Source organism: Maniola hyperantus, chromosome 5, assembly GCF_902806685.2.
Source record: "Maniola hyperantus chromosome 5, iAphHyp1.2, whole genome shotgun sequence".
Lineage (NCBI taxonomy): Eukaryota > Metazoa > Arthropoda > Insecta > Lepidoptera > Nymphalidae > Maniola > Maniola hyperantus.
This window is the reverse complement of record NC_048540.1, coordinates 9,178,969-9,202,660: the sequence shown is the minus strand read 5'-3', so window position 1 is coordinate 9,202,660 and position 23,692 is coordinate 9,178,969. Positions and strand designations below refer to the sequence as shown.

Here is a 23,692-nt window from a genome sequence, read left to right as displayed (position 1 = left end):
ACGGGATTTTCAAAAACCTAAATCCACACGGACGAAGTTGCGGGCATCATCTAGTATTTAATAATCTAAAATGCAAAACAAAATAATAGTATTTACCCAGGCTCATCTTTCGTTAGCCAGACTCTAGACGCTATTACCCTTTGTGTAGGCGCTATGGGTGCTAGAGCTGCGTGCGTTTTGTAAAAAAGTATGTATGTGTATTACCCTTGTAGTACCTGCCTTGCCCTTAAATAGAATGCATGTAGGTTTAAACGCGCGTTAAACGCTTGCAATGTGAACCGGCTTTAAGTCAATGTCTCAGGTGATTATTTTTATTCATGTCAAATCATAGATTAATATGTATATGTGTCAAATTGTAAAATGTTTCCAAATGTTTCCACGACATTGAGGTTTCCACAGAATCAAGAATGATGGTTGTTAGCCTGTTACCACAGAGTACTTTGTAATATATGAAAGCTGTACAAAATGCAAGCCTCAATGCTCAAGTGCCTCAAGTTAAATGTGAAAAGTGTGATAAGTGAATAGATTAGAATTGACAACGATAAAATCTAATCTTGAAGTTTTTCTCCAAAACACACTCGTAAAATATATGCGTTACCTAGTTATTGTTATGGACTGCAGTTAGTGAATATTTTACTTGAAATCGGTGTTCGGTTTTTATTAAAGTTGCGAACACCAGGGTCGTTTACCTATTTGGTATGTATATTGTACCATCGATGCATTGATACATTAGCTATTATAATATTGAATGGAAAATGAAAGTAAAACTTATTATTACAATACAAAATATGGACAAAACCTTAATTTTAAACTACACTGCTCAAGTGACTAGCCATTTCTTGAATACAAATTACTAAAGTCAAGGTAGAAACCCATGACTTGCATCAATATCTACTACTAAATCTACTAGCTAAAAGCTATTTTGAATAAATATAGATTAAACAGTGTAATCAAACTCCCTTTGTGAGTAAATGAATAAATGGTGTGCTATTAAATTACATGCACATGTTACTAGATAAGAAGTCATTAAAAATTAACTTTTATTATAATTATTATTTAAATTACATCATCATGATCAACCCATCGCCGGCTCACTACAGAGCATGGGTCTCCTCTCAGAATGAGAAAGGGTTTGGCCATAGTCTACCACGCTGCCCAAGTGCGGATTGGCAGACTTCACTCACCTTTGAGAACATTATGAAGAACTCTCAGTTGTGCAGGTTTTGTCACAATTTTTTCCTTTACTGTTAAAGCAAGTGATATTTAATTATATAAAATACACATAACTCCGAAAAGTTAGAGCTGAATGCCCAGGATTGAACCCCTAACCTCCAAATAGGAGGTGAACGTCTTAACCACTAGGCTATCACAGCTGACTAGGGTATCCGGCAAATTACATGTAAGTATCTAATTCTGTTGACAGTTCCTATAATATAATTTCGACTTAATGATTGTGTTTAAGCTGTGGTAGCCTAGTGGTTAGGACATTCTCATTCAGCAATCCACTATTAATATGTCTTTTATTGCCACAGAATCACACATCGATTGTATGTTTCTTGAGCGAAAAATAGTTGATGCCTAGTTGCTTTCTCGTCTGCGATGGGACAACTGCCTTAAACATTGCAGAAATTTATAAATAACTAAAAAATTAACTTGTTTGATGTCTTTTACAGATCTAAGTGAACACAACAATGCTACGATTCCTCAGTAGAAGAGGGCGTTCTTCCAGCCAGACGCGCAACAAACAAAATCAAAAAGCCTCTAGCAACAAAAACCTGATACAATGCAAGGTAATGCTTCTTGATGATACTGATTTATCTATTAATCTTTCTAAAAAAGCAAGTGCGGGTGATCTCTATGAACAAGTATTTTATTCATTAGATTTAATAGAGAAGGATTATTTTGGATTACAATTCACTGATACCAATAATGTTAAACATTGGCTGGATCCAACAAAAACGATTAAAAAACAAGTGAAAATTGGGCCACCCTACACTTTAAGACTGAAGGTGAAATTTTATTCATCTGAACCTAATAATTTGAGAGAAGAATTGACTAGATATCAATTCTTTTTACAATTAAAGAAAGATATTTTGGAGAGCAAATTAGAATGTCCTCACTCTACAGCTGTAGAATTAGCAGCACTGGCCTTGCAGTCTGAACTTGGTGACTTCGATGAGTCTATACACACACCAGCTACTGTATCAGAATTCCGATTTGTCCCTAATCAAAGTGAAGAAATGGAAATTGAAATATTGGAAGAATATAAAAAATGCAAGGGTCTTTCTCCTGCTCAAGCTGAAGTAAACTATCTCAATAAGGCAAAGTGGCTTGAAATGTATGGTGTTGACATGCACATTGTCCTTGGCAAAGATGGGTGTGAGTATCATTTAGGATTGACACCCACAGGCATTCTCGTATTTGAAGGGCCACAAAAAATTGGTTTATTTTTTTGGCCTAAAATCAGTAAATTAGATTTTAAAAAGAAGAAATTGACGTTAGTCGTTGTCGAAGACGACGATCAAGGTCGGGAACAAGAACATACATTTGTCTTTAGACTTCATAATGAAAAAGCTTGTAAGCATCTTTGGAAATGTGCTGTAGAGCATCACACTTTCTTCCGCTTACGAGCGCCAGTTAAAGGGCCATCTGCAAGACAGAACTTCTTCAGAATGGGTTCAAGATTCCAATACTCGGGTAAAACAGAATATCAAACAACTCAGCAAAATCGGGCACGTCGTACTGTCCAGTTTGAAAGGCGGCCTAGTCAAAGATTCGCGCGAAGGCAAAGTCATGTGTTACGAGAACGTGAGAAACAAAATACGTCTTCCAAACCCGATACTTCTTTGCAACCGGAACCAAGCACATCAGCAGAACATTCTGTCCCAGTAACTGAAACTGGTCTTGACACCTTATCGAGAAAGAGTAGTGCAAAATCACAGAAATCTGCTTTGGTTGAAACTGACACGAGACCTATTGAAGTAGGAGAACCCTCAAATAAGAAACTTATAAGTGATGAAGCCCCAGAGGAAGTACTTATTTCAAAAGATGATGCCATCAGCAACAAAGTTTTGTTTAAGATGGATAAAACTAACATGGAAGAAAAGAAGAATAACTTGACACAGTTAGTGATTAACAAGCCGCCTTGTAACTGTTCACCTGTTGCTGAATTTAATCCACTAAATGATCTCCTTATGAGTTTAGTTAAAGAAAAACTAAACTGTGATGACTCAAAGAATGAAGTTAAAAAAGACCAACTGGATGCAGTTGATAGTGAAGTGCCTAACAACCAAACAAAATGCTACATGCCATCTACTAAAAATCTACCACCTGGTCAGCTCAAATGTAATAATATACTAAAAGCTCAACAAAGCGAAGTCAAAATTATCAACGAATCAACTAACATTAATTTATCTATTCCGTCCACGCCATCCCCGAAGATATTAAATGAAACAAATCCAAACAATTCCCAATATGTGTCTATAGTTGTGGTTGAACCTCCACGCACACAAGCAAAACTGGCGTCTCCAAAACCTGTTGAGAGAAATGAAGATTTAATTCCTAAATCTCAACCGATTTCATCACTTTCGCCATGGCTCGTCACTTCAGAACCGAGTTCCCCATCTGGGATAGGAGAAAAGGAAATTACAATAATCCACCGCAAATCAGTTATAACAACACAACTTTAAAGAGGTATACACCAATCTTTATGGTCACATTTTTAAATTACGCTGACCATAGTAGTTTAGTTGCTAATTAATAAAAGGTAATCAAAATAAGTATACTTACTTGCCTTTCAAAAAAGTTGCCTCTGTTTGATACAAATGGATACCTACTTAACTAAATTATAATAATTGATGAAAATAGACTAGTAGTAGTAGTAGTAGTTATAGCGTGACGTGCTCCGAAATTACGAAGTAATTTCAGGTGTCAGTGATCGAAAAGAGACATGAAATTGTGCCTTATATAAAATACAGGTTTTTACATTAATATAGACATTTTTCATTTCACTTTTAAGTTTCGAGAGAAACCTAAAGCGAGATGCTTCACTTCCATTCGAAACGTTTTACCTAAGTGTATAATTTAATTACGACTATCTATAACATCTAAGGCGCAGAGCACACCGCAAAGTCGAGACGGCACACTCGTTGCGCTAGCTACGCTATGCGCTTATACTATGTTTTGTTTTACAAACATAAAAGTATTCGAGAAAAAATGATAGTCTCGCGTCGCCTTGTCTCCCAGTAGTTAGCGCAGAAGATGCGTCTCTTTAACGCCTGCGCCGTCGGAAAGTCGCCTCGCTTCTTGGTGAGTGATACTCCTTAGATAATAATTGAATCGCTCATTTCAAAAACCACATAAGTCACACAACTAGAATTTTTCAGAAATCAATAAAAATTGTGTTATTCACAAGTAAACGAATTTCGAAAAACTTTTTAGGCTGAATATAGTGTGTAAACCTTGAATAATTGAAACATTGAATTTTGAAATAATAATAGTAAAAAAAACCTGAAAAACTGGTCTTGACTTTTGTTTCTTTAGCAAGAAACCATGTTAAATAGGTAGTACATAATTTGAACAAAAGTCATATTTAATCAATATTTTTGAAAGTTACACTTTATTAACATGTAACATCTTCATGTGTTACTGTCATTATGGTATATCTAATGATATGTTTTCTATCATTCTCCTCTTTGACATTTGGAGTTGACCGGCTAAATATGATGTTTTTTATAAAATTGCATATTATGCTCATCTAGAATGGTATCTTGAACACATTTTGAGCTTGCTTTGCTTTGCATAAGTACGTAATGCCAATTACGCGATATTGTTTAAAGAGGAAGGAATGTCCTGACGTTCATGGTTTTCAGTCAGAATATGTGTTTAACTTGAAGGAAGCGTTTGCACCAATAAAAGTATTTTTGAGAAAAGCTTAACTTATGTGGTGGTGTGGTTTTTGAAATGACCAAGGAAATGACTGATTCAATCATATTGACAATTCGAAAGGAGATACTTGTAAAGTTTATTGGAGTAAAAGTATTTCTATTTTATTCGTTAATTTTTTTTTATTAAGTAATTATTATTTATTACGCTTTATTATGCTTACATTCCATAATTATAACAAACAATTATCAGTATTTCTTAGATAGAGATTTTACATCAGTTTTTTAAATATTGATTTGGAGTTTGAATATTCGCTATAGGAATATTCGCTCCATTTGTTGTAGACTGTAGAACTATTTTAAAACATTTATATGATACTCAATAATGCTATTGTTGATATGATAACGGAAGATTTATAACATAGATAGGTAAGTGCTGTTTTATTAGTTTAAGTATTCCATATGATAAACTTTACAAAAAATGTTTAAGTAAATATATATTTGTATTTAAATAAAACAGTCACTATACAGTAAATGATCTGATGACCTAATAACACGTAATATATACTAATATTAATTGTATAATGTATACTACCTGTTTATGTGGTGATGGTAAATATAAGCATGACAGCATTTAAGATTCTTTAACTTAAGATGTAAGTATATATTAAGTCCCCTTTATCGGTATAAGTATTATGTAACTTGAATTGAACAAGGTACTAGGGTTATAAAATTACATATTTACTTATCGATGTGCAGCTACAAAAATACTGCAGAACACGATTGCAAAAATTGAACGGAAAAAAACCGGGTTGAGGGGACAGCCACTGTAGGTACTTAATAAATTAAATAATAACATAGATGTAGAGTATTATAGGCCGTCCATAAATCATATTATCGAATATTTTTATCAATATTTACAGTACTCGTATTATTATGGAACAGTAACAGTTAACAGTAGGTACAACATAATTAGTAAAAAAATCAGTATTACAAGGAGCAAACTAATCAGATGCCATAAGATGGGTAGGTGCATTTTTGAAACAATGATTTCAAAATAGCTACTTAATTTTGGAACTATTCTTTCAATGATGCACATAGTTACTTCAATTTAAATTGTTATTTTATGAAGACAATTAAGAATAGAACTACTTATATCAGATACTTATTAAAATTTTCATTTTAATTAAACAATTAAAAAATCCAAAAGTCTTCTAGTGGTACTTAGTTTTTGTACATTTTAATCGTTGCACACAGATTTTTCTTTGTTTTCATTAAATGAAATAAAACAGAAATGTTTACTACACCAAAACAGTTCGTTTAAAACTGCTTTTTTTTAATAAATATATTTAAGGGTACGTACCATGTCGTACCTAATTTAAAACTTCCGTCCAAAATTCTCTAAACAGTTTTTTTACGCCGATTTCGGTCGCGCTTTCTTAACTATACCTACGGTTAATTCATGGGTTAAGTCGAAATTTTCCAACGCGCTCAGCGTTGTAGGTGCTTGTACCTATATTTATACGCGTACCTAATCAACGTAAGTACGCGACTGTCATCAGCGTAGTAAGAGTTAGGCCTTAAACGGAAGATAATGGGCTTCGACCACAAATACTAATTAATTCTGCTCATTTTACAGCGTAAGACTGAACATTAAACAAGTACCTTGTTATTAAAATTAATAATAATTTATTGATACGAAACTAAACATTCCGTTTTGTTAAATTTTTTGATAAATGCCTGTTTCGTGCCACACGATATTTGAAATGCCATGTTATTTCTATGTAGTTTGTAACAAAATATGTACAAACTTAAATCTGATATATCTAATATTATACCATAAAAATCGACAAATATGGTGCTCTAAAATCATTAGTAGCTATGCCGAAAGCTGTGTTATTTTTTAAAAACTCCTACTCAAGTATAATTTTTCTAATTTTAATTGATATCGTAATTTTTGATCGAAGGCGTATTTGTTTCGTTCACAGTACTTACACAAGTCATTATTATAACAGGTAATAAGTCACAGAAACTTTTCAGCTTTAAGAACCAGCGAAACGTATTTTCTTATTTTTGTGCCTTATTTAGTATCTTGCTTGAAAAAATATCGGTCAAATGCGAGGTTTCATACTATCACTATCCGTACAAGAAATAACACTTTTTAATTTTTTTTAATTTTCGTGGCGGTAATTTTGAAATTTTTATTGTTTGTTGTTATAGCGGCAATAGAAATCCACATTCTGTAAAAATTTCAACTCTCCGCCTATTACGGTTCACGAGATATAGCCCACTGACAGAAAAACGGACGGACGGACAGCGGAGTCTTAGTAATAGGGTCCCGTTGGCACCCTTCGGGTACGGTACCTTGAAAACATAGATTAATTATTGGTCTCGCTCTTGAAAATGATGCCCTTGAAATTGACCGCTAACCAAACTTTTACTGTTCGTAACATAGAATATTACCTGTTGTTACTCTGGATTTCTTATTTACATAGATTATTAAGTTATTTATCTAAGTTTTTAAGTTATATTAAGTACTACTAAAGTAGGTACTACTACTAATAACATGTAATCATATACATATGTCTTTAAGACGGTAACGCACTCATCCGATCCGCGTCCGTGAAAATACGTTCCGAAGTAGTCATAAAACTAAGTTGTATGCAGTTTGGTAGCTTACGCACTACATCCAACTGCCGTCACCCGATATCTCTCCGTCATCCGTGAGAATATCTCGGATCTGCCTCGCATTCAAATCAGACATATGACTTAGATATGTCAAAAATGTCCACTGAATAGCTTGGATTTGAATCAGAGATTGGATTAGTGCGTATGAAAAAACCTAATCTGGTCTGAGTTTTTATATCCGTATTTTCACCGATTCGGATCGGATAAATGCGTGATCGTTCTTAATGTGTAATGGAAAAGTATTGTATCATAACACGTCGTAGGTAATTTCTAAATTTTCATTAAGTACCTATGACTTAAGTTGCTATTACTTTGGTGAAACATAATTTATAAATTACAGTGACGAGTAAATTTTTATCAGACATAATGTAGACAGGGCCATATAATATAGAAAAGTTTCTAAAAATTATCTTTGATATTTATATTGTTGTTGTTAGGTTTAGTTATTCATACTCTAATTAAGCGCTTCTATTATTATTATTCCCTACTATTGGAATCAATCAAGTAAATAAATTTTATTAGCGTTTTTTGACAAAATTAAAACGACGTAACACTTTGTGGCGTAGGTAACTCCCGCGTAAGATATGGCAGACCTGGGATGAATCACTTTTGAAGATCCTTTCTTAGGCTCACCTACTGAAAAAGTTGGATGGTTCATGAGAATATGTCAATGGGAAATCCCATCGGATAAGTTAAATACTTATAAGATTTTTATTAAATATATTTGTTTTTTTAAAGTTGGTAACAACTTCTTACCATGTGCTTGGTTGTTGACGACGTCTGACGCGTTACTATTATCGGGATGTAAAGGAGATGTTTCAAGAATGTATGTGCCTGGGGCCAGATCTTGTACAGTATTAAAATAGCGGTAAGGCCAACTTAAGATATAATTCATTCCGCTAAATGACGGTTACTTAATTTTGTTTGACATAAACCGATTGACAGTTTGACAGACCAACTTGACATAAAGCGATTGACTGTTAAGACTGTCAAATGGTCAAGTTAGTAAATGGCATTTTCTTTATTACCATTTTATTACTATAAGCAAAACATCGTAGTTTGTACATCTGTAATCAGACGCCATTATTGAAAATCCATGACATTATTAATTTAAAATTATTTTTGTAGCACTAAGCTATACATTTAAACTAGGTAATTGTTTGAAATTTTTCCGAGATAAAGGGATTTTCCTCAATTTTGAAGGAAGCGTACAACCTATCTGTATTATGTATAAGGCGCAATTTGAAACATCTCCTTTGCATGGCTAATTAGAACAGTTTCAATAGTAGGGAATTTTTCATCTGAAAATAGATCTCTATGTCTGTATTCATTAATAGAGTATTTTTACACCTTCAATCGGGCTGTACCGCAACGATTTGCATTGCCGTGTAATCCATGTAATAACTGTTTGATTCTATCAAGAACTAAGAACTTAAATCAACGACTATATCTGATCGTATTGTTCACCTAGTATCTACTTGTGTAACATGATGCAGTGTGATAGTGTTTTACTCTAGTTAGCGGGAAATGCATGATGCAGATTATTATAAAGCCAACGAGAGATTGCGTTTTTGACGTCTATCAGTTACATACAAAATAATATTGTATGCCCTCATGCCCTCCATAAAGAAATTTTATGTACTACTACGTAGTACAACGACTTATTACCTCCTATGTCGATGATGCCCTCTCGCACACATACTTTGATACTTGTTTGATATCTGCTATCGAAACGTCAAAAATGCAATCTCTCCTTGGCTAAGCGGGGCGATTGTCTAAAACCTGCATCAATCATTATTACAATCTCAATTGTTCTGATTGGCTGAATTTGTGCGATTCTTGTTGCAACAATGAGCAACAATGCATTGTGGCCAATAGTGAGCGAGCATTAACCAATCAGAGATGATTACGATCGTGACATTGTAGCTGTCAAACAACCGCGGTAGGGCCACTGCTCTACATTACTGTATCAAACTGCGCTAGCCATATTAATGCCTTTGTATTTTGTACGGTACTTAATTATTTTTAAGCGAATAAAGTTATATCAATCTTTTTTTAAATTAAGTATTATTTACTTTTTCTGAATAAAGCATTATAGCATATTATATGAGACTTATTTATTTGGACCATCTTAATTTTCTCGGTCCCAAGTTCATTACCTACTAATTATTTACATTCCATTACGTAACTGGTCTTGTATAAAAATTAGGTATGACTATTTTTTGTACAAGATTTATTAATTATAGTTCGATTTTTGCACCATATGCATTATAATTAGATAGCAGAAACCGCCTTTTTGCACTGACGTTCACAAAGACATGTTTATGGCAAAAAAGGCATCAAAAAGGAACGAGTTCCAGTAAAGTCTTGAGTGCACGCATAAAAAAATATTTAAGTGTCATTATTTGACATCATGTACCTATGCCTTTATGTGACCTTATGTCAATTGTTTTGTTGCTAAAACTCAGCACATAATATTCTAAAAAATATATAATATTTTATTCTAGCTTCCAATATCTATCATGAAGAAGTCAATGGATAAAGTATCTTCTGAGAAATCTTCATTAAATTATGAACTTTTATATTCTCTTAAACGTTACTTTATTAATAATTTGAACTCATATCATGGAGAGCATTATTTAAAGGAAATGTCCAAAGTTTTGGTGAAAAATGCAGCCGTTGAATCTACCAAGCAGTCATCTCAGACGTTTATAGGGGAAGACGCGGACCCTGTAACACCTCTGCCACCAGAACAACCATATGAAATCATAGGTAAGTACTCAATAGCTAATCATAGGTATCAGTCTGTCGAAGTCCCTGCCTTAGCGCCACCACACTGTCCTCATGTCTTCTTCATCTAGCAGCTTTCTATCACCGTCTACATTATCGTCAGTCCTCTTAGGCTTTTCGGCACAAACGACCATTGCGAAAATATTGCAATATAAATGATTCAAAATCAAGCTAAAAACATTCTCTTTCACATCTATTTAGGAAGCTCCTAAAAACTCTTACGAGTATAACCGAGAATGAAACTCATACTGATAGGATTGAAGAATAAGCTTTACGAAATTACTATGCGATTTAGGTAGATTACCTAGTCGTTTGACCTCTAAAACTAAAATCTCTTAAAACATACCGAATCGAATTCGAATTTATGTTAATGTTGCACAAACCTGCCTTGTGACTAGGTACCGTTGTGGATCCCAAGGTCAAGACTTTGGATAACGTCGCCCGGATAGTCCCAACAGCCGAATGTTTGCCTCAAATGCTTGCATGTGGAACTGTTATCTTCGATATTAGTTATGACAGGGCCGACTTACAAATAGCCATGGATTATCTAAAATGTTAGTAAATTAACGCTTCGCTTCTATCTTTGATCTTATTAATTAGATAGTTATGTAGCCTAATAGACATTATTGATAAAATATTAGGATAATGTATATTTTAATCCTTACTCCATATTATTATTGAAGATTATGCGTAGGTACCTATATGCTGTTATGTATGGCTTCGGATTTACGTTGGTATGGCATTCCGTATTATTGTGTGTAGGTAGGTACCTATAGGCATTATAAGGTTAAGTAATAATAATAAATGAATACACATAAATATAATACCACTTTAATACCCATGAATGAATAATAAATGAATTCCTTGTAAATTAAAGCATTGCTCATGATTGAAATTACTTTTAGGTGCCTTAACAAAATTGATTTATCGGTCGTTCCCATTTCCCGTATTTGACTGGGGCAACGTAAACCTAAAGCATAGAAATATTACCTATCTCTATGACCTAAAGCCTCTACCAACAAGACAAGATATAGGCGATAAGATATCAACATCATTAGAAGAAATCGGCGCGTATAAATACAGATATTCTCGGCTAGTCTGCTCTCCACAGTTTACTAGTCAATGAAAATTTAGATTTTAGATATGAACAAATTAAATATCGTAAACCTGTTCCAGTATTAAAAGAGCTGTTACAAAAGCAAAAAACGGATCATCCAGACGACGATGGAGCCGGAGGTGACTCTAAAAAACGTTACTTGATTCTGATATCGACCGTAATGACTTGGGCCGTTACTAAACCATTAGACCCGGTAATACTTTTTACGAGCGATTACGCTTTGTTTGAATATCATTAAGGTAGGTCCTACCTTTTGTTACAAATGACAAAATTTGTAACAAAAGGTAGGACACTAAGGTTTGCCCTTTTAATTCCTTAGTTGGTGCGTGGCTAAAATATGCAACTGGTGTGAAAGCTTTCTCGCCAAGAGGATCTAAGTTCGATTCGCGTTTGAACAAATTTCGGCAACGATTGCAGTTTTTATTTAAGCCCACATTTTTAAAGTAGACTAGCTTAACTAAGTCTAAGTATTTTTCTGGTCAGTGACCTCTGTAATCATATACAGAGTCCGTAGGCATATCAGTTTACTTGGCGTTATGGTACGCCGCACGTCTAGGTTAGCTGTTTTATCTTAATATTTAATCTTACAAGTAAGATCTTTGCTGTGTCAAGACACAAGGACTGCATTTGGATTGCAAGCTGACTGTAAAATTGCAATTGGGAATTATCTATCTCTATGATAGCATAGTATGGGTTACGTATAGTTATTGTGCAGTTTACAGAACCGCATCGCAACTAACTGCAACGGACTGGGTAGTCCGTTCGGCAGACCTGTGTACATGTACTAGAATGCGCACGCAAGCAGTCGACAATTGCTAAAGGGCACAGTAACTGCTTCACAACAGTTTGCTTGCAGACCAAAACGAAATCCGTCTATTTAGAGTATATACCCTAATCGCGGGACCTATTGTTGATAGGTATTCTTAAAATGCAGGAGGAAAATAAATTAGGGTTTGCCTTTAATTCTATAAAACACCTTATACTTATACCGATTACCTATCCCCTTTTGGGTAGTCTTGACTCTTGACCTATCCTAAGCGCCTAAATTGGACCGGTGAGAAATAAAATACTTGAGTTTCAATTTATTGTTAAGAATTTGATCAGATTGAGATGCGTTTGGGAGTAGGTACAATATTGAAGTTTCGTTATCTGTTTAATCAAGGACACCCCAGATATGCCTTTCATTGAGACGGATTTTCGTAAAAGAAAGCCACACCCAAACTACAAAATACATTACGACGTCGAAAACGAGGTTATTGGTATTGCTAGGAACTACAGATCTCAAATAGGGTTAGTTGAATTGAATACGATACATCACTACATTTTTAGAATGATACCATTACTTTAATTTATCAAAAACTTTCTGATAATATTGGCAGAGCAATAGTCATCGGGTCAGGGGTCACTTACGGGGGACGCGAAGACGTCTTGTTCTACTGGTTTCAAAAAGCATGGGAATGCGAAAAACTTCTGCCAATTCTTGGTCGCGGTTTGAATGTCATTCCGTTAATCAATGTTTCGGACCTTGCCCAGTACGTATCGTTTATGAATCTATTGATAATAATGCAATGCACCTACCCACTTAAAGTTAGATTGCAGCAGACCTCATATAGTCACCCACCTAATATTTACAAAGACGTAGGTAAGTTTGAAAGTAATGAACATGATATGCATAATGCAGCAGTAAAAAATAAGCAGAAATCATACCGCATAGATCTACTTTTAAGTGAAGGGATTGAATTAAAATAACTGAATTGTAGATTTACGCCCAAAAGTATTATACATAAGTACAATTACTTGTTATATCTTCCATGTGTAACATGTTCTAACTTTCATGTTTCAATTCCATCAAGACTCGTAAATGTTTTATTCCGGCGATCAGAATGCTGGCACGTTTTTATGTTGGGGTTTTTAGTAATCCGCTTAGCAATTATTGAGCGCGGAAATGTATTCTGTAAGCAAATTCTTTGAAACCATTATTTAACGCGGTCATTATTTTTACTATAGTAAGGTGCATTATAGAGGGAGCCAGCGCGTGCCAGACCAGTAGGGCTACTTTAGTAATTTGTCCTAAAATACGAATTTTAGCTAGTGCCGTTTTTAGGATTGTGTACAATTTGGTGGTTGATTTTCCGAAAAAACTCTACATACTTGCTGTGGAACAAAATATTACCAAACAGAGAGAGGTTTAATTGTTTTATTTTTTCAATATTTTCTATTTTTTCTGATGACTACCTAACTAAGCCTACCTATCTTACAGATTATAAAGCCTTTAGGCCGCCTTGTTGGCTCTGGAATGTTTAAATGTATACCACCAGAGGATGCTTTCCTTATTCCGGAGATCGATGTAAGTTATCGAGCATTTCGATGACCGAAATTACCTAATGAAATCAATCTGTCTGTACCTACTATCTCTGTCGATAAGTTCTAAGCAACATTGTTATTTGCCAATAAAGACTTGTAATTTTTGACAAAATATAAAAACATTGCTAACTAAGTAACTTATCGACTTTAATTCATCCAAGTTGTCGAAAGATTACTTACAGATAAATTTAATTACCTGCCTTTTCTTTTCGGCGAGTGTCGTTAGTTACAAATGTTCACTATTATTACCTTCCATACCTACCTACCTATGGTTTTCTATACACCGACGTACTTGAACATAATAGTTACTTTCTGAATAGAAAAAGTTCTGATTTTAAACATTTCTTTTTTCAGCAAAGAATTTTCGATTTGATGACATTGAATCTCTACATGGAACCAACTTTTATTGTCGAAACTATGGCTCTCCAATGGGTCTCTGAACTGACTTTTGCAGAAAACGTGCCTGATCTTATAAAACAATTTAAAAAAGAACAGGGGTTAAAAGCGTTTAAGGTATATCACTACGACGAAGTCGATTAGAAGAAAATTGTAGATACTAAGTACCTAGTATTTGTAGATACGTACTACCCTCAAAAATGACAATCAGCAATTATTTGTGAATTATTAGTTTTTTTTAAATTATTTTCATGTTTTGGATCATAAAATAAATATATTTCTATTATATTGTATTATATTTAGTTTTTTTTTAATTTATCAATATTCTTGCTTTATAGGTTATTGTCTACGGTCCTCCAATCTTAGGCAAGACTACGCTGTCGAAGCTTATCTGCCAGGCCTATGGGCTCCTTTATGTATCTCCGGAAACAGTTGCTGAAGATATATTACAAGACTTGGTATTGTTTTTAGATTCGCTATTTTGGTCTATATTGAAATTACATAAACATCCTTGAGATAGGGATGCACGATAGTAAAATGTCATAAAAGTCTGCACAGCAAATCTATTGAAAGCTGCAGAATCGGTGTATGGTGCATTCGATCGGCATTTGAAATCATGAGGCCGTGAAAGAAGCATTACATATAAGTTAAATAATGCATTTTTATAGACTTGGCGCGTAATTCACTGGGAGAGTGGTGAAGCGGCTGATTTGCCCATGCCGCTTGGGGAAGAAGATGAACACAGAACTGCTGACGTCAACGATGATGCCGGCGAAGAGGAAGCCATTCTGGAAAATGCTAAGCGAACCCTTGCTTTATTAAAATCTGGACGACCTCCGAGCGAAGATGAAATATTGGGGTATGTAGAAAGCTGAAAAATGCGTTATTTGTTTGGAAGGTGTTACTTACATCTGTGAATATAATACAGCTATTGCATTTTTTGGATATTGATTGTAATTTGGATACGCTCCAGCTTAGGCTGCATCATCACTTGCCACCAGGTCTGATTGCAGCCAAGCGCTAGTATATAAATTAAAAAAAAGTAAAAACATCAAATTTTTATAGATATCTACGACAAAGACTTTTATGTCGAGAAGCTTTAAATAAGGGATGGGTGCTTGACGGCTTTCCAACAAACCTGGCACAATGTTCTGCGTGTAAGATTTTTTAAATAACTTCTTAATATCTGTAATGATTTATATGAAATTCACATTATATATTATTGTTTTTCATTGTAAAACAAATGTCATTATATTGTCTAGTATTTGATAAAGGAGACGAACAAGATTCAGATACGGGAGAAGACAACGATAAGGAACAATTTGATGAAGATGCCGATCTCTATAGCAATGTGCTAAAAAAATTGTTACCAGGTAAGTTTAATGATGCTTTTTATCAATGAAAAGATAATCATGCAAAATATTACTACACAAATGTAAAATGAGTACAAAATGACTGATTATACCTATTAATTTTTAGATATTGTTGTATCATTGGAAGCTACCGATGATTTTATATGTGAGAAAGCTATGCGTCTACCAGAAGATGATGCTCGATTAGATGAAGAAGCAATGTTGAAGCGACTTAATGAATTTAGAGCTGGGGATTCTCGCGATGTTACTCCTCTTAACTTTTTCGATGAACTTGATATTCACCCATTAGTAGTACCGGTAAAGGAGCACTTGGATTATGCTATGCAAGGACCTTGTGCGTCAGTTTCCTTGAGAATGGGAAGACCGTGCCGCTATGGAAAGCTTATTGGTAAAGGATTATGTGAATATTTCATAAAAAAATTAATATCTATGTACTTCCTAAAGGTACCAACTTAAATATCATTTATGAAGCAAATTTTTAACTTTCATGGTAGCTCAAATTGAAGCGGCTGAAAGAAAGAAACAAAAAGAAATAGAAACCCTTCGTGCTAGAGAAGAAAAAGCAATGAACGAATTAGAAGAGAAATTGAAAGAAGAACGTGAAGAAAAAATGGAATACTGGGTAAGATACTCGATAAACAAAGTAAAATTAGATCTAACAATAGCGAATTTTTGAATAATTTAAGTTTAATTTTTAATTTTAACGTGTTATTAGTGTCAAGTAGTTAGGTATTATCTAATTTTACGGTTAGTAACATTTTAAAAATTAAAAGAGTGATAATTTTTTTCTTTTGATTTCGATTTCGATTTCTTTATGTTTTTGTTTACATATCAGTCGGAATTATACTCGCTTATGCGCGATGAAGAGGAAGCGGCTCTAGCGGCAGCAGGTGAACCAACGAGGAACTACTTAGTGAACAATATTTTTCCAACTTTGACCACTGCACTCCTGGAAGTAGCTAAGCTACGCCCAAAAGATCCTGTTGATTTCCTAGTAAGCTCTTCTAATTTGTACGTCCATACTTTTATTTTTATTTGACTACAAGCTAGCCCTCGATTGCGATCTGACCTAGTGGTGATGACATGGTCTAAAATGAAAATGTTCTAATTTGGATTGGGTATGGCAGTTTCACTAAACTCATATCCCTAATCATTTACTAGGGTGCATTATTTCGACCAAAGCTTCCCACCAGACTGACCTGAGAATGGTTAAAAAATATTTATTCCGAAACTTGCTCTGCCTGGAAGTCCAGCAACGAACCCAGAACTTTCCATTTTTAAGATCGTTGCACGATCGAAAGTTTTAAGAAAGATTCGCTAACTCTAATTAAAATTTTATGTATTTTATAGGCAGAATACTTGTTCAAATTAAATCCAAGTGGTAAAATGTTGGAGCCGGGGTACAATCTCCAAGCTGAAAAACTTTTAGGCAAAATCAAGATTTTGGACGATGCACTAAAAGACTTGGATATTAAAATAGATCCATTAATACCAAGGGATGTCGAATTTGGCGATTTGCCGTCGAAAAAAAATATCAATCCAATGAGTGCGTTGTAAACTTTGAAATCGCAATCGATAGAATGAAACTTTTCGTTTAAAGTTATTATTATATTCCATTCTTTTTAATTAAACAAATTTTAAAAACTACTTAATACGTACGTTTTGAGTTTTGACACCTCAAACTTAACATGGATTTGGGACCGATGCAATGGAACCAAATCTCTCTACAGTTGGTCATTCATCCGTTTACCGCCTTGGATCAACGTTGCTCTATCAATCTGGACTAAGAAAAGATTTAGATGACACTTAGGAATTCCACCCACTCGAATTCGGGGTAGGTCAGCTAGTCTAGTCTATATTTTAGTCATAGGTAAAACATTCACATATTTTATATACGTGTGTTGGAATTTTGGAATAGGTAAGCTCACCCGTGCGAAACCAGGGCGGGTCAGCTAATTGACAATAATTTTGTAATTATACGGTCGATAGTGGTGATGTTATCTACTTTGCGTGATCCATGGATATCGACCATAATAATTTTAAGGCTATTGAATACGACAGTAGGTATACCGTCCGGACAGCAATGATGTAGTCCTACAGTTTTCTATATAAAAATATATTATGAAGGTGCACCCTCAAAGCGTGCCGAAGTATGGCCCGGGTTTTAGAAGTCGGAAGAATTGGATTGCGGAAAAATCAAGTCCAAAAGTTAAAGCGATCGAGGATGGACCGATATCACTTTTTGCAACAAGTTTGCGCCATCAAACAACTGAGTTTTTTAATAACTCTACTTTGCATGGTGTTCGATATATTGCAGAAAAAGAACGACCGTTCTGCGAGAAGTGTGTTGATTTTATACTTCCAAATGTATCTATCTATACCTACTCTGTTTTATGACAAAATACTCGATACGAATTTGTTTATTTTTTCGATCGCAGGTTTATGTGGTTCAGTTTTGTTGCCATAGGTGCTGTGGCTACTTGTATCATTATTGTTAGTTTATGGGAGAAATTTCAGACCAACCCAACAATTACGGGTAAGTATTGATTGAATTTCGTCCTTTGGTTTTTACATACTTTTTGGACTAACTTGTAGCTTCCTTAAATCTGTATTAAATTACATTTTACCTTTATGATATTATCTATGCCAAAACATATCCTCAAAAATAAATTATTGCAGCTATATACGTATTTGGTTTTTGTAGGCTTAGATACAGATTTTCACAACTGGGACGTCCCTTTTCCTGCGGTCACATTGTGCGATCAAAATCCGGTCGACGAGGAGTTGCTTCAAGAATACATTACCAAGTAGGTCAAGTTTCATATTTTCTTCAAAATATTAGAAATCGCGTCATGCATTGCCAGACGCTCTTGAAGTTTCAGGGTGTCTGGCAGAGGGATTCTAAGTAGATACTTAGTATTGTGGACTATTAGAAATCACGTCATGCATTGCCAGATGGCAATTTTGAAGAACTATTTTGAACAAACTTATATACTACTACTTATACTTAGAACTACTTATATTTAGACTTACTTTGACGTAAGATTTTTACACAATAGTCGCCGATCGTACCTCCCAGTGCTGGCAACAACACGCCGAGAAACTTTCAGCTTTTATAAAATAATGAAGGACTGCCACGCACTGGCTCTAAGTCCAATCGTAATAGGTAGCATGCTCTCAGGTTCGACTCGAAGACTTCGACTTAAATAAAAATATTATATTTATTTTATTGTAAAGAATATGGGAATCCGACCCTCCGTCAAAAGCTCCAGATATGCTGCGGTGGCTAGCGACACTCAGCTATGAATCAATTGCTAGTCGAACTTCGGAATTTGTAAGTGATCATGATTTAATAGAAAACGATCAGATTGAGCCTTTTCTACAGCCCAAAGATGCCGTTTTCAGCGTAAGTATTATTATTTTAAAATAAATTATTATTATTATTATTTTAAATTCTTAAAAATCAGTGTCCATCATTGCTACTTATATCTTCTTCCATTCGCTTCTGCCTTCTGGCATCGTATTATGCCCCTCTTTTACATGCATATCCTCTTTCACGCAATCCATCCCATCTTTTCTTTTGTCTTCCTTAGATTCTTTTGTCTTCTTTAGATGAGAAGCTTATTAAGGAGGAGAACGAGGAGACTCTTTTTTCCTTCCACGTGCATATTCATAAGCTTCTCATCTTACTGCTTTAATCGCTAATTCAATTTTAATTTATACCTAGCTAATCATCTGTCAATGTATTTTATAATGAGTATGTATAGCCCGCGACAGGTTGAGATAGCAATCGGGGTATGAGGCTGCGGGACGCTACGCATCCCCGCACGTCACCCGTGCTCGCCCGCACCGGGTTAGCGCGGGGGCTGTGGGGGGCGTTTTCTAGCCGATTGCAATTTCAACCTGTCGCGTACTATAGATGTGATTTTTAGTATCTACTCATGTGTTTTTAGATCGTAAGGCATTGCGAAACATTATTCTACGATTGCGAATGGAAAGGAGATCCCGAAGAATGCTGTGCCTTACTTGTGCCGGTTTTTACAGAGATGGGATTTTGCTATGCTTTCAATTCGCGACACGCTGAACGCTCATGGCCTTGGTAAGATGTGAGGGAACGGCGATTTTTACTATCATATAAAGCTATTATTAACGTGCAAACGATCTAGGTACTGTGACTGTGTCGTGTCGCAACATATTCCGGTGTACAATTGATAATCGTCACGACAACCTAATTATATGCTATTAGCTTGCACGTCTTCATGTAAAAATGAATGAGTCCAATCGCCTTACGTCGCGTTACAACACAACATAGTAACTCCTAGTGTGTTTGCAGTTTGCATCTAGATTTTTTTTATATTTGTGGAATCTTTTCTAGGCAAGCACAAACCGACCTCTTTACAGAAGCATTTATACACGAAACCGATGCTAAGTGGTCCTTCATGTTCAATTCGTTTCGTAACGACACTACTATTGATGTACGTTTTTGAATAATTTAATGCAGTACTTATGCTTACCAGCCAAGAGATTAAAACTTTAAAATGTTAATAGGAAAATTCGGTTAAACAAATCTCTACATTATTATTTTTTTGCTTTGCTTCTCACAATGTCCCCTAATTGCTTAGCACTATTTTAAGAACTAACAATTTAGTTTAATTTTGTGGGTAGGTACAACCGGTTAAGCACAAATATTGCTTTTAGATATACATACATTCTACAGAAGAAATGGCTGGTTTGGAACAGAATGCTCAGCATTCCTGGGACAGCCGCGTGGAGAAAGTGTCCTTCTCCGTCAAACACACATACACGACAGAAGACGCTCGCCAACTCTCAATCCGTCAGCGTCGTTGCATATTCGCTGATGAAAAGTCTTTGGAAACATCTAAGATTTACACATACACTGCGTGCATGCGACAGTGTCGAATGCAGCGGTGTCGTTCTCTATGCAAATGCGTTCCACATTTTTATCCTCTCATAAGTATGTTACTTCCTTTGCAGAATCTGCATATCTATTTTTAATTAGATTATTATATACTTGTTGAATTCATGAGTTGTATAACATAACTGAGGAATTTTGACACATTAGGTACATATTTGTTAATTTGCAGAAGGCTATAAACATTGTACAGTAAAGGAACTTGAGTGTATAGCTAAACACGTTCCGGCCATAATTGATGTCACTCGATGTGCTTGTGAGTTAGGATGTTCCCATACAGTTTATGAGGTTGAAAAATTAACAGACATCGAGTAAGTTAAAACTTCTGTACTACTCTTGATAGATACTTTAATCCCTAAATCCATCAAACATATTCCGTCGAAAACGTTCTTAAAAAAATTAGGTAAATATTTTAAAGATGTGGCTACCCAACATCTGCCTACGGAGGATGCTCGGGAAATCGGTCACATTGCAAGGAAAGTCGCGAGCAATATTGAATAAAATGAAAACGAATGAGATCGAAAATGAAGTATTATCTAGAAAAAGCCAAGATCTAAAAAGCTTAATGACGCGAGAAAAATACCAAAATAATTTTATCCAAAAAAATCTTCTTTTACAGTACAAACAAGGGTCCATCACAAACTAATTCTCTGGAAACTGAATTCGTTTCTTGGCCTATGGTGAGGTACAAACGCGAAGTATTATTTGGTTGGGTTGATCTTTTGGGTTTGTATATTCATAAAAATATAATAATTGTACCCATAGCTTTTATAGATTATGCCCTGCACATGCGTTGCCATGCCTCTTTGTATGAACGACTCGGGCGCCAAAGGGACAAACAATAGGAAAAAAATTCACTCAAATGAGTTAGGTACTAATCGTGGGTTTATTTGGTAAACTGAGTATCACAAACAGGTCACAAAGTATTTCGAAGAGTTCGGGAAATATTTTCTAGATACTATTACGATTTCATGGTTTACAATATGGGTATAGGTACATATTATAGTCTGCTTTTGCTGTGGCAAATGTGGACGTTATTATTATCAATCACGGTCCACGGATTGGTCTTCATAGCCACCGAATAAAAAACCTTTGACATACTATGATGATAATATTATTATATTATCTCAAAAGGAGAATAGACGTTAAAACCTGACAGACGAATAACATACTCGTAGTTGCATATTTACTAATTTTACAGTATCCTTCGGCGGCATAGCAGGCCTTTTCCTGGGGTTCTCGCTTCTCTCGGGCGTGGAACTGATCTACTACTTCACTTTGCGTGCGTGTTGCGCGGTCGTGCGCGACTCAGAAACGCTGCGACGAGAACGCGCCGCACGACTCGCCCGTCCGAAACCGCCGCACGACTTGAGCCTTGTGCCTTGGTGAGTCTTTAATTACTAACTGAACTACAGACTGTGACTCGCGTCGCGAAAGTCTGAAACTGCTGTTTTTAGTTTGTATTAAATGCCCATATCGACAAAGCGGGCGCGGGTGCGTCTAGTTTATTTAAACATACTGAGTCGCACGTCCCGATGGTGTGTTGTTGGAGCGCGTTTCAGATATTTAAACTATCGCACCCGTGGCCCGCCCGCTTCGTGTCTGTATGGGCACTTAAGGTAGCCAGCCTCACAAAATAGAGACATCTGATCTTATACTAAACCTGCGTAATGGGGGATTCATCAATCTCTTAGACGGTATGCAGTGAGTAGTGATCATAGATAACACACTATATACCGGAGATGGAGTGACGGCGGGAGTGTATATCGTGCCGCGCGATTGAGTCCTCAATCGATATTTTATTTCCAGTGCGGTAACCTTAGAATAACAACTCGGGTAGAACAGTAGGTAGGTACCTACTACCTACCTATATAGAACGCAACAGGTTGAGATGACAATCAGGGTCGAGATGCCCCGCACAGCCCCCGCGCTAACCCGGTGCAGGCGAGCACGAGTTACGTGCCGGTATGCAGGGCGTCTGGCCTCATACCCCGATTGCTATCTCGACTTGTCGCGAACTATAGTGCAGACACGACGTGCATGACGTTAGTATGAGATTTTACATCTCATCGACGTTGATAGAATTTGAACGTCGAAATAATAACGTCCGAGTAAATTGCCTAAAATTTCTTGATTTAAAATCAATAATTCAGTACCTAAGGTTTCAGTTTGGAGCGCTGGCTGTAGATGTAGGACGAACTTTAGCTTTAAATTAAGACGGTTAAGGTAGCTCAGTTCGGTGCTTTCTCCATACAAACGTAGGAGGGAAAATACAACAATTTTTGATATTGTACGCACAAAACTAAGAATTATATCGATTTATCTCGTCATTATCTAGGTTTATTGATATATAAAATATTGAAAAAAATATTGATTTTAAAGTTACGAAGCTCAAAAGATTTCTATTTTAACACTAAATTAATGACAACTTTGGGCGTAAATAAATAAGATTAGGGATATGAAAATTCTAAAACAATTTATCATTAGACGTTGTTTATTTATTCATTAGTTGAAATAACTTTACTTTGCAAACATAAATTCAGCAGTTTTTTCTCAAAAATACTTTTCCTAAACCCTTTTCGCGCGCTTGATTTCAGTGAAAATCATCGTGCCTCTCAACTTTCTCATACAATGTCAAGTGAAAAGCAAACATGTTACCCACGTGCGCTGCCAATTTCGGTCAAGCGTCCTGCGTCACCTTAAGGTCCATTTTGCTTTAACGCCCATGTTTTGACGTTTGAATTCTCTTGTCCGTGGAGGATAAGTTTTTTTCCACAGGTTTTCGCCGTATTATTGGACCATGATCGTGTTGGTATAGTGCGCGACAGGTAGAGATGATAATCGGGGCGGGAACGCTCCGCACACCCGCACAGCCTCCGCGCTAACCCGGTGCGGGTGTGCGGGGCGTCCCCCCGCCTCATTTGCCATCTCGACCTGTCGCGTACTATACGTTGTGCGATGCCTGACCAATTTTTGTCCTCCGCGGACTACAGTCCCTCGGCTGCGCAAGCCCTTAAACTCTCATAAAGTCGAGGCTATCTTTTTCACCAGGTGGAAGCAGCCTCCGGTGCCAATCGACAAGCGTCCTTTGAAGGTACGGGTCAAAGAAGTTCATCCACCACAATATTCGCCGCCTCCAGGCTACACT

At 35.8% G+C, this 23,692-nt stretch overlaps 2 protein-coding genes across 3 annotated transcripts in view; both read left to right on the top strand.

The window, feature by feature from the left end:
- Positions 1-416: 416 nt before the first annotated feature.
- Positions 417-17,184, top strand: yrt (erythrocyte membrane protein band 4.1-like yurt). The gene is made up of 18 exons (XM_034968721.2): positions 417-696; positions 1,674-3,660; positions 10,188-10,343; positions 10,760-10,915; positions 11,538-11,671; positions 12,641-12,768; positions 12,858-13,010; positions 13,583-13,664; positions 13,739-13,825; positions 14,197-14,355; positions 14,577-14,696; positions 14,907-15,097; positions 15,304-15,395; positions 15,501-15,611; positions 15,718-15,999; positions 16,106-16,233; positions 16,447-16,605; positions 16,962-17,184. The coding sequence occupies exons 2-18, from the start codon at positions 1,692-1,694 to the stop codon at positions 17,166-17,168; spliced, it is 4,314 nt and encodes a 1,437-aa protein (XP_034824612.2). The 5' UTR covers positions 417-696; positions 1,674-1,691; the 3' UTR covers positions 17,169-17,184.
- A 536-nt stretch (positions 17,185-17,720) lies between these two features.
- LOC117982372 (sodium channel protein Nach-like) overlaps positions 17,721-23,692 on the top strand; it is a 15,438-nt gene continuing 9,466 nt past the window's right edge. The window contains exons 1-11 of one of the 2 annotated variants that reach the window (XM_069498484.1): positions 17,721-17,953; positions 18,050-18,147; positions 18,316-18,418; positions 18,849-18,945; positions 19,565-19,710; positions 19,987-20,086; positions 20,310-20,586; positions 20,717-20,855; positions 21,164-21,270; positions 21,746-21,929; positions 23,596-23,638. In XM_069498484.1, the coding sequence (XP_069354585.1) occupies positions 17,733-17,953; positions 18,050-18,147; positions 18,316-18,418; positions 18,849-18,945; positions 19,565-19,710; positions 19,987-20,086; positions 20,310-20,586; positions 20,717-20,855; positions 21,164-21,270; positions 21,746-21,929; positions 23,596-23,638 (1,515 nt within the window). In that variant the 5' untranslated portion in view covers positions 17,721-17,732. Of the gene's footprint in view, positions 17,954-18,049; positions 18,148-18,315; positions 18,419-18,848; positions 19,018-19,564; positions 19,711-19,986; positions 20,087-20,309; positions 20,587-20,716; positions 20,856-21,163; positions 21,271-21,745; positions 21,930-23,595; positions 23,639-23,692 lie in introns of both variants that reach the window. The other variant, XM_034968727.2, reaches the window with a different exon arrangement.

Coding starts and splice junctions, on each gene's coding strand:
- yrt (XM_034968721.2), top strand. CDS start 1,692: ATGCTACGATTCCTCAGTAGAAGAGGGCGTTCTTCCAGCCAGACGCGC. Junction 12,769..12,857: donor AACTACAGATCTCAAATAGG/GTTAGTTGAATT, acceptor TAATATTGGCAG/AGCAATAGTCATCGGGTCAG. Junction 15,612..15,717: donor GCTAAAAAAATTGTTACCAG/GTAAGTTTAATG, acceptor ATTAATTTTTAG/ATATTGTTGTATCATTGGAA.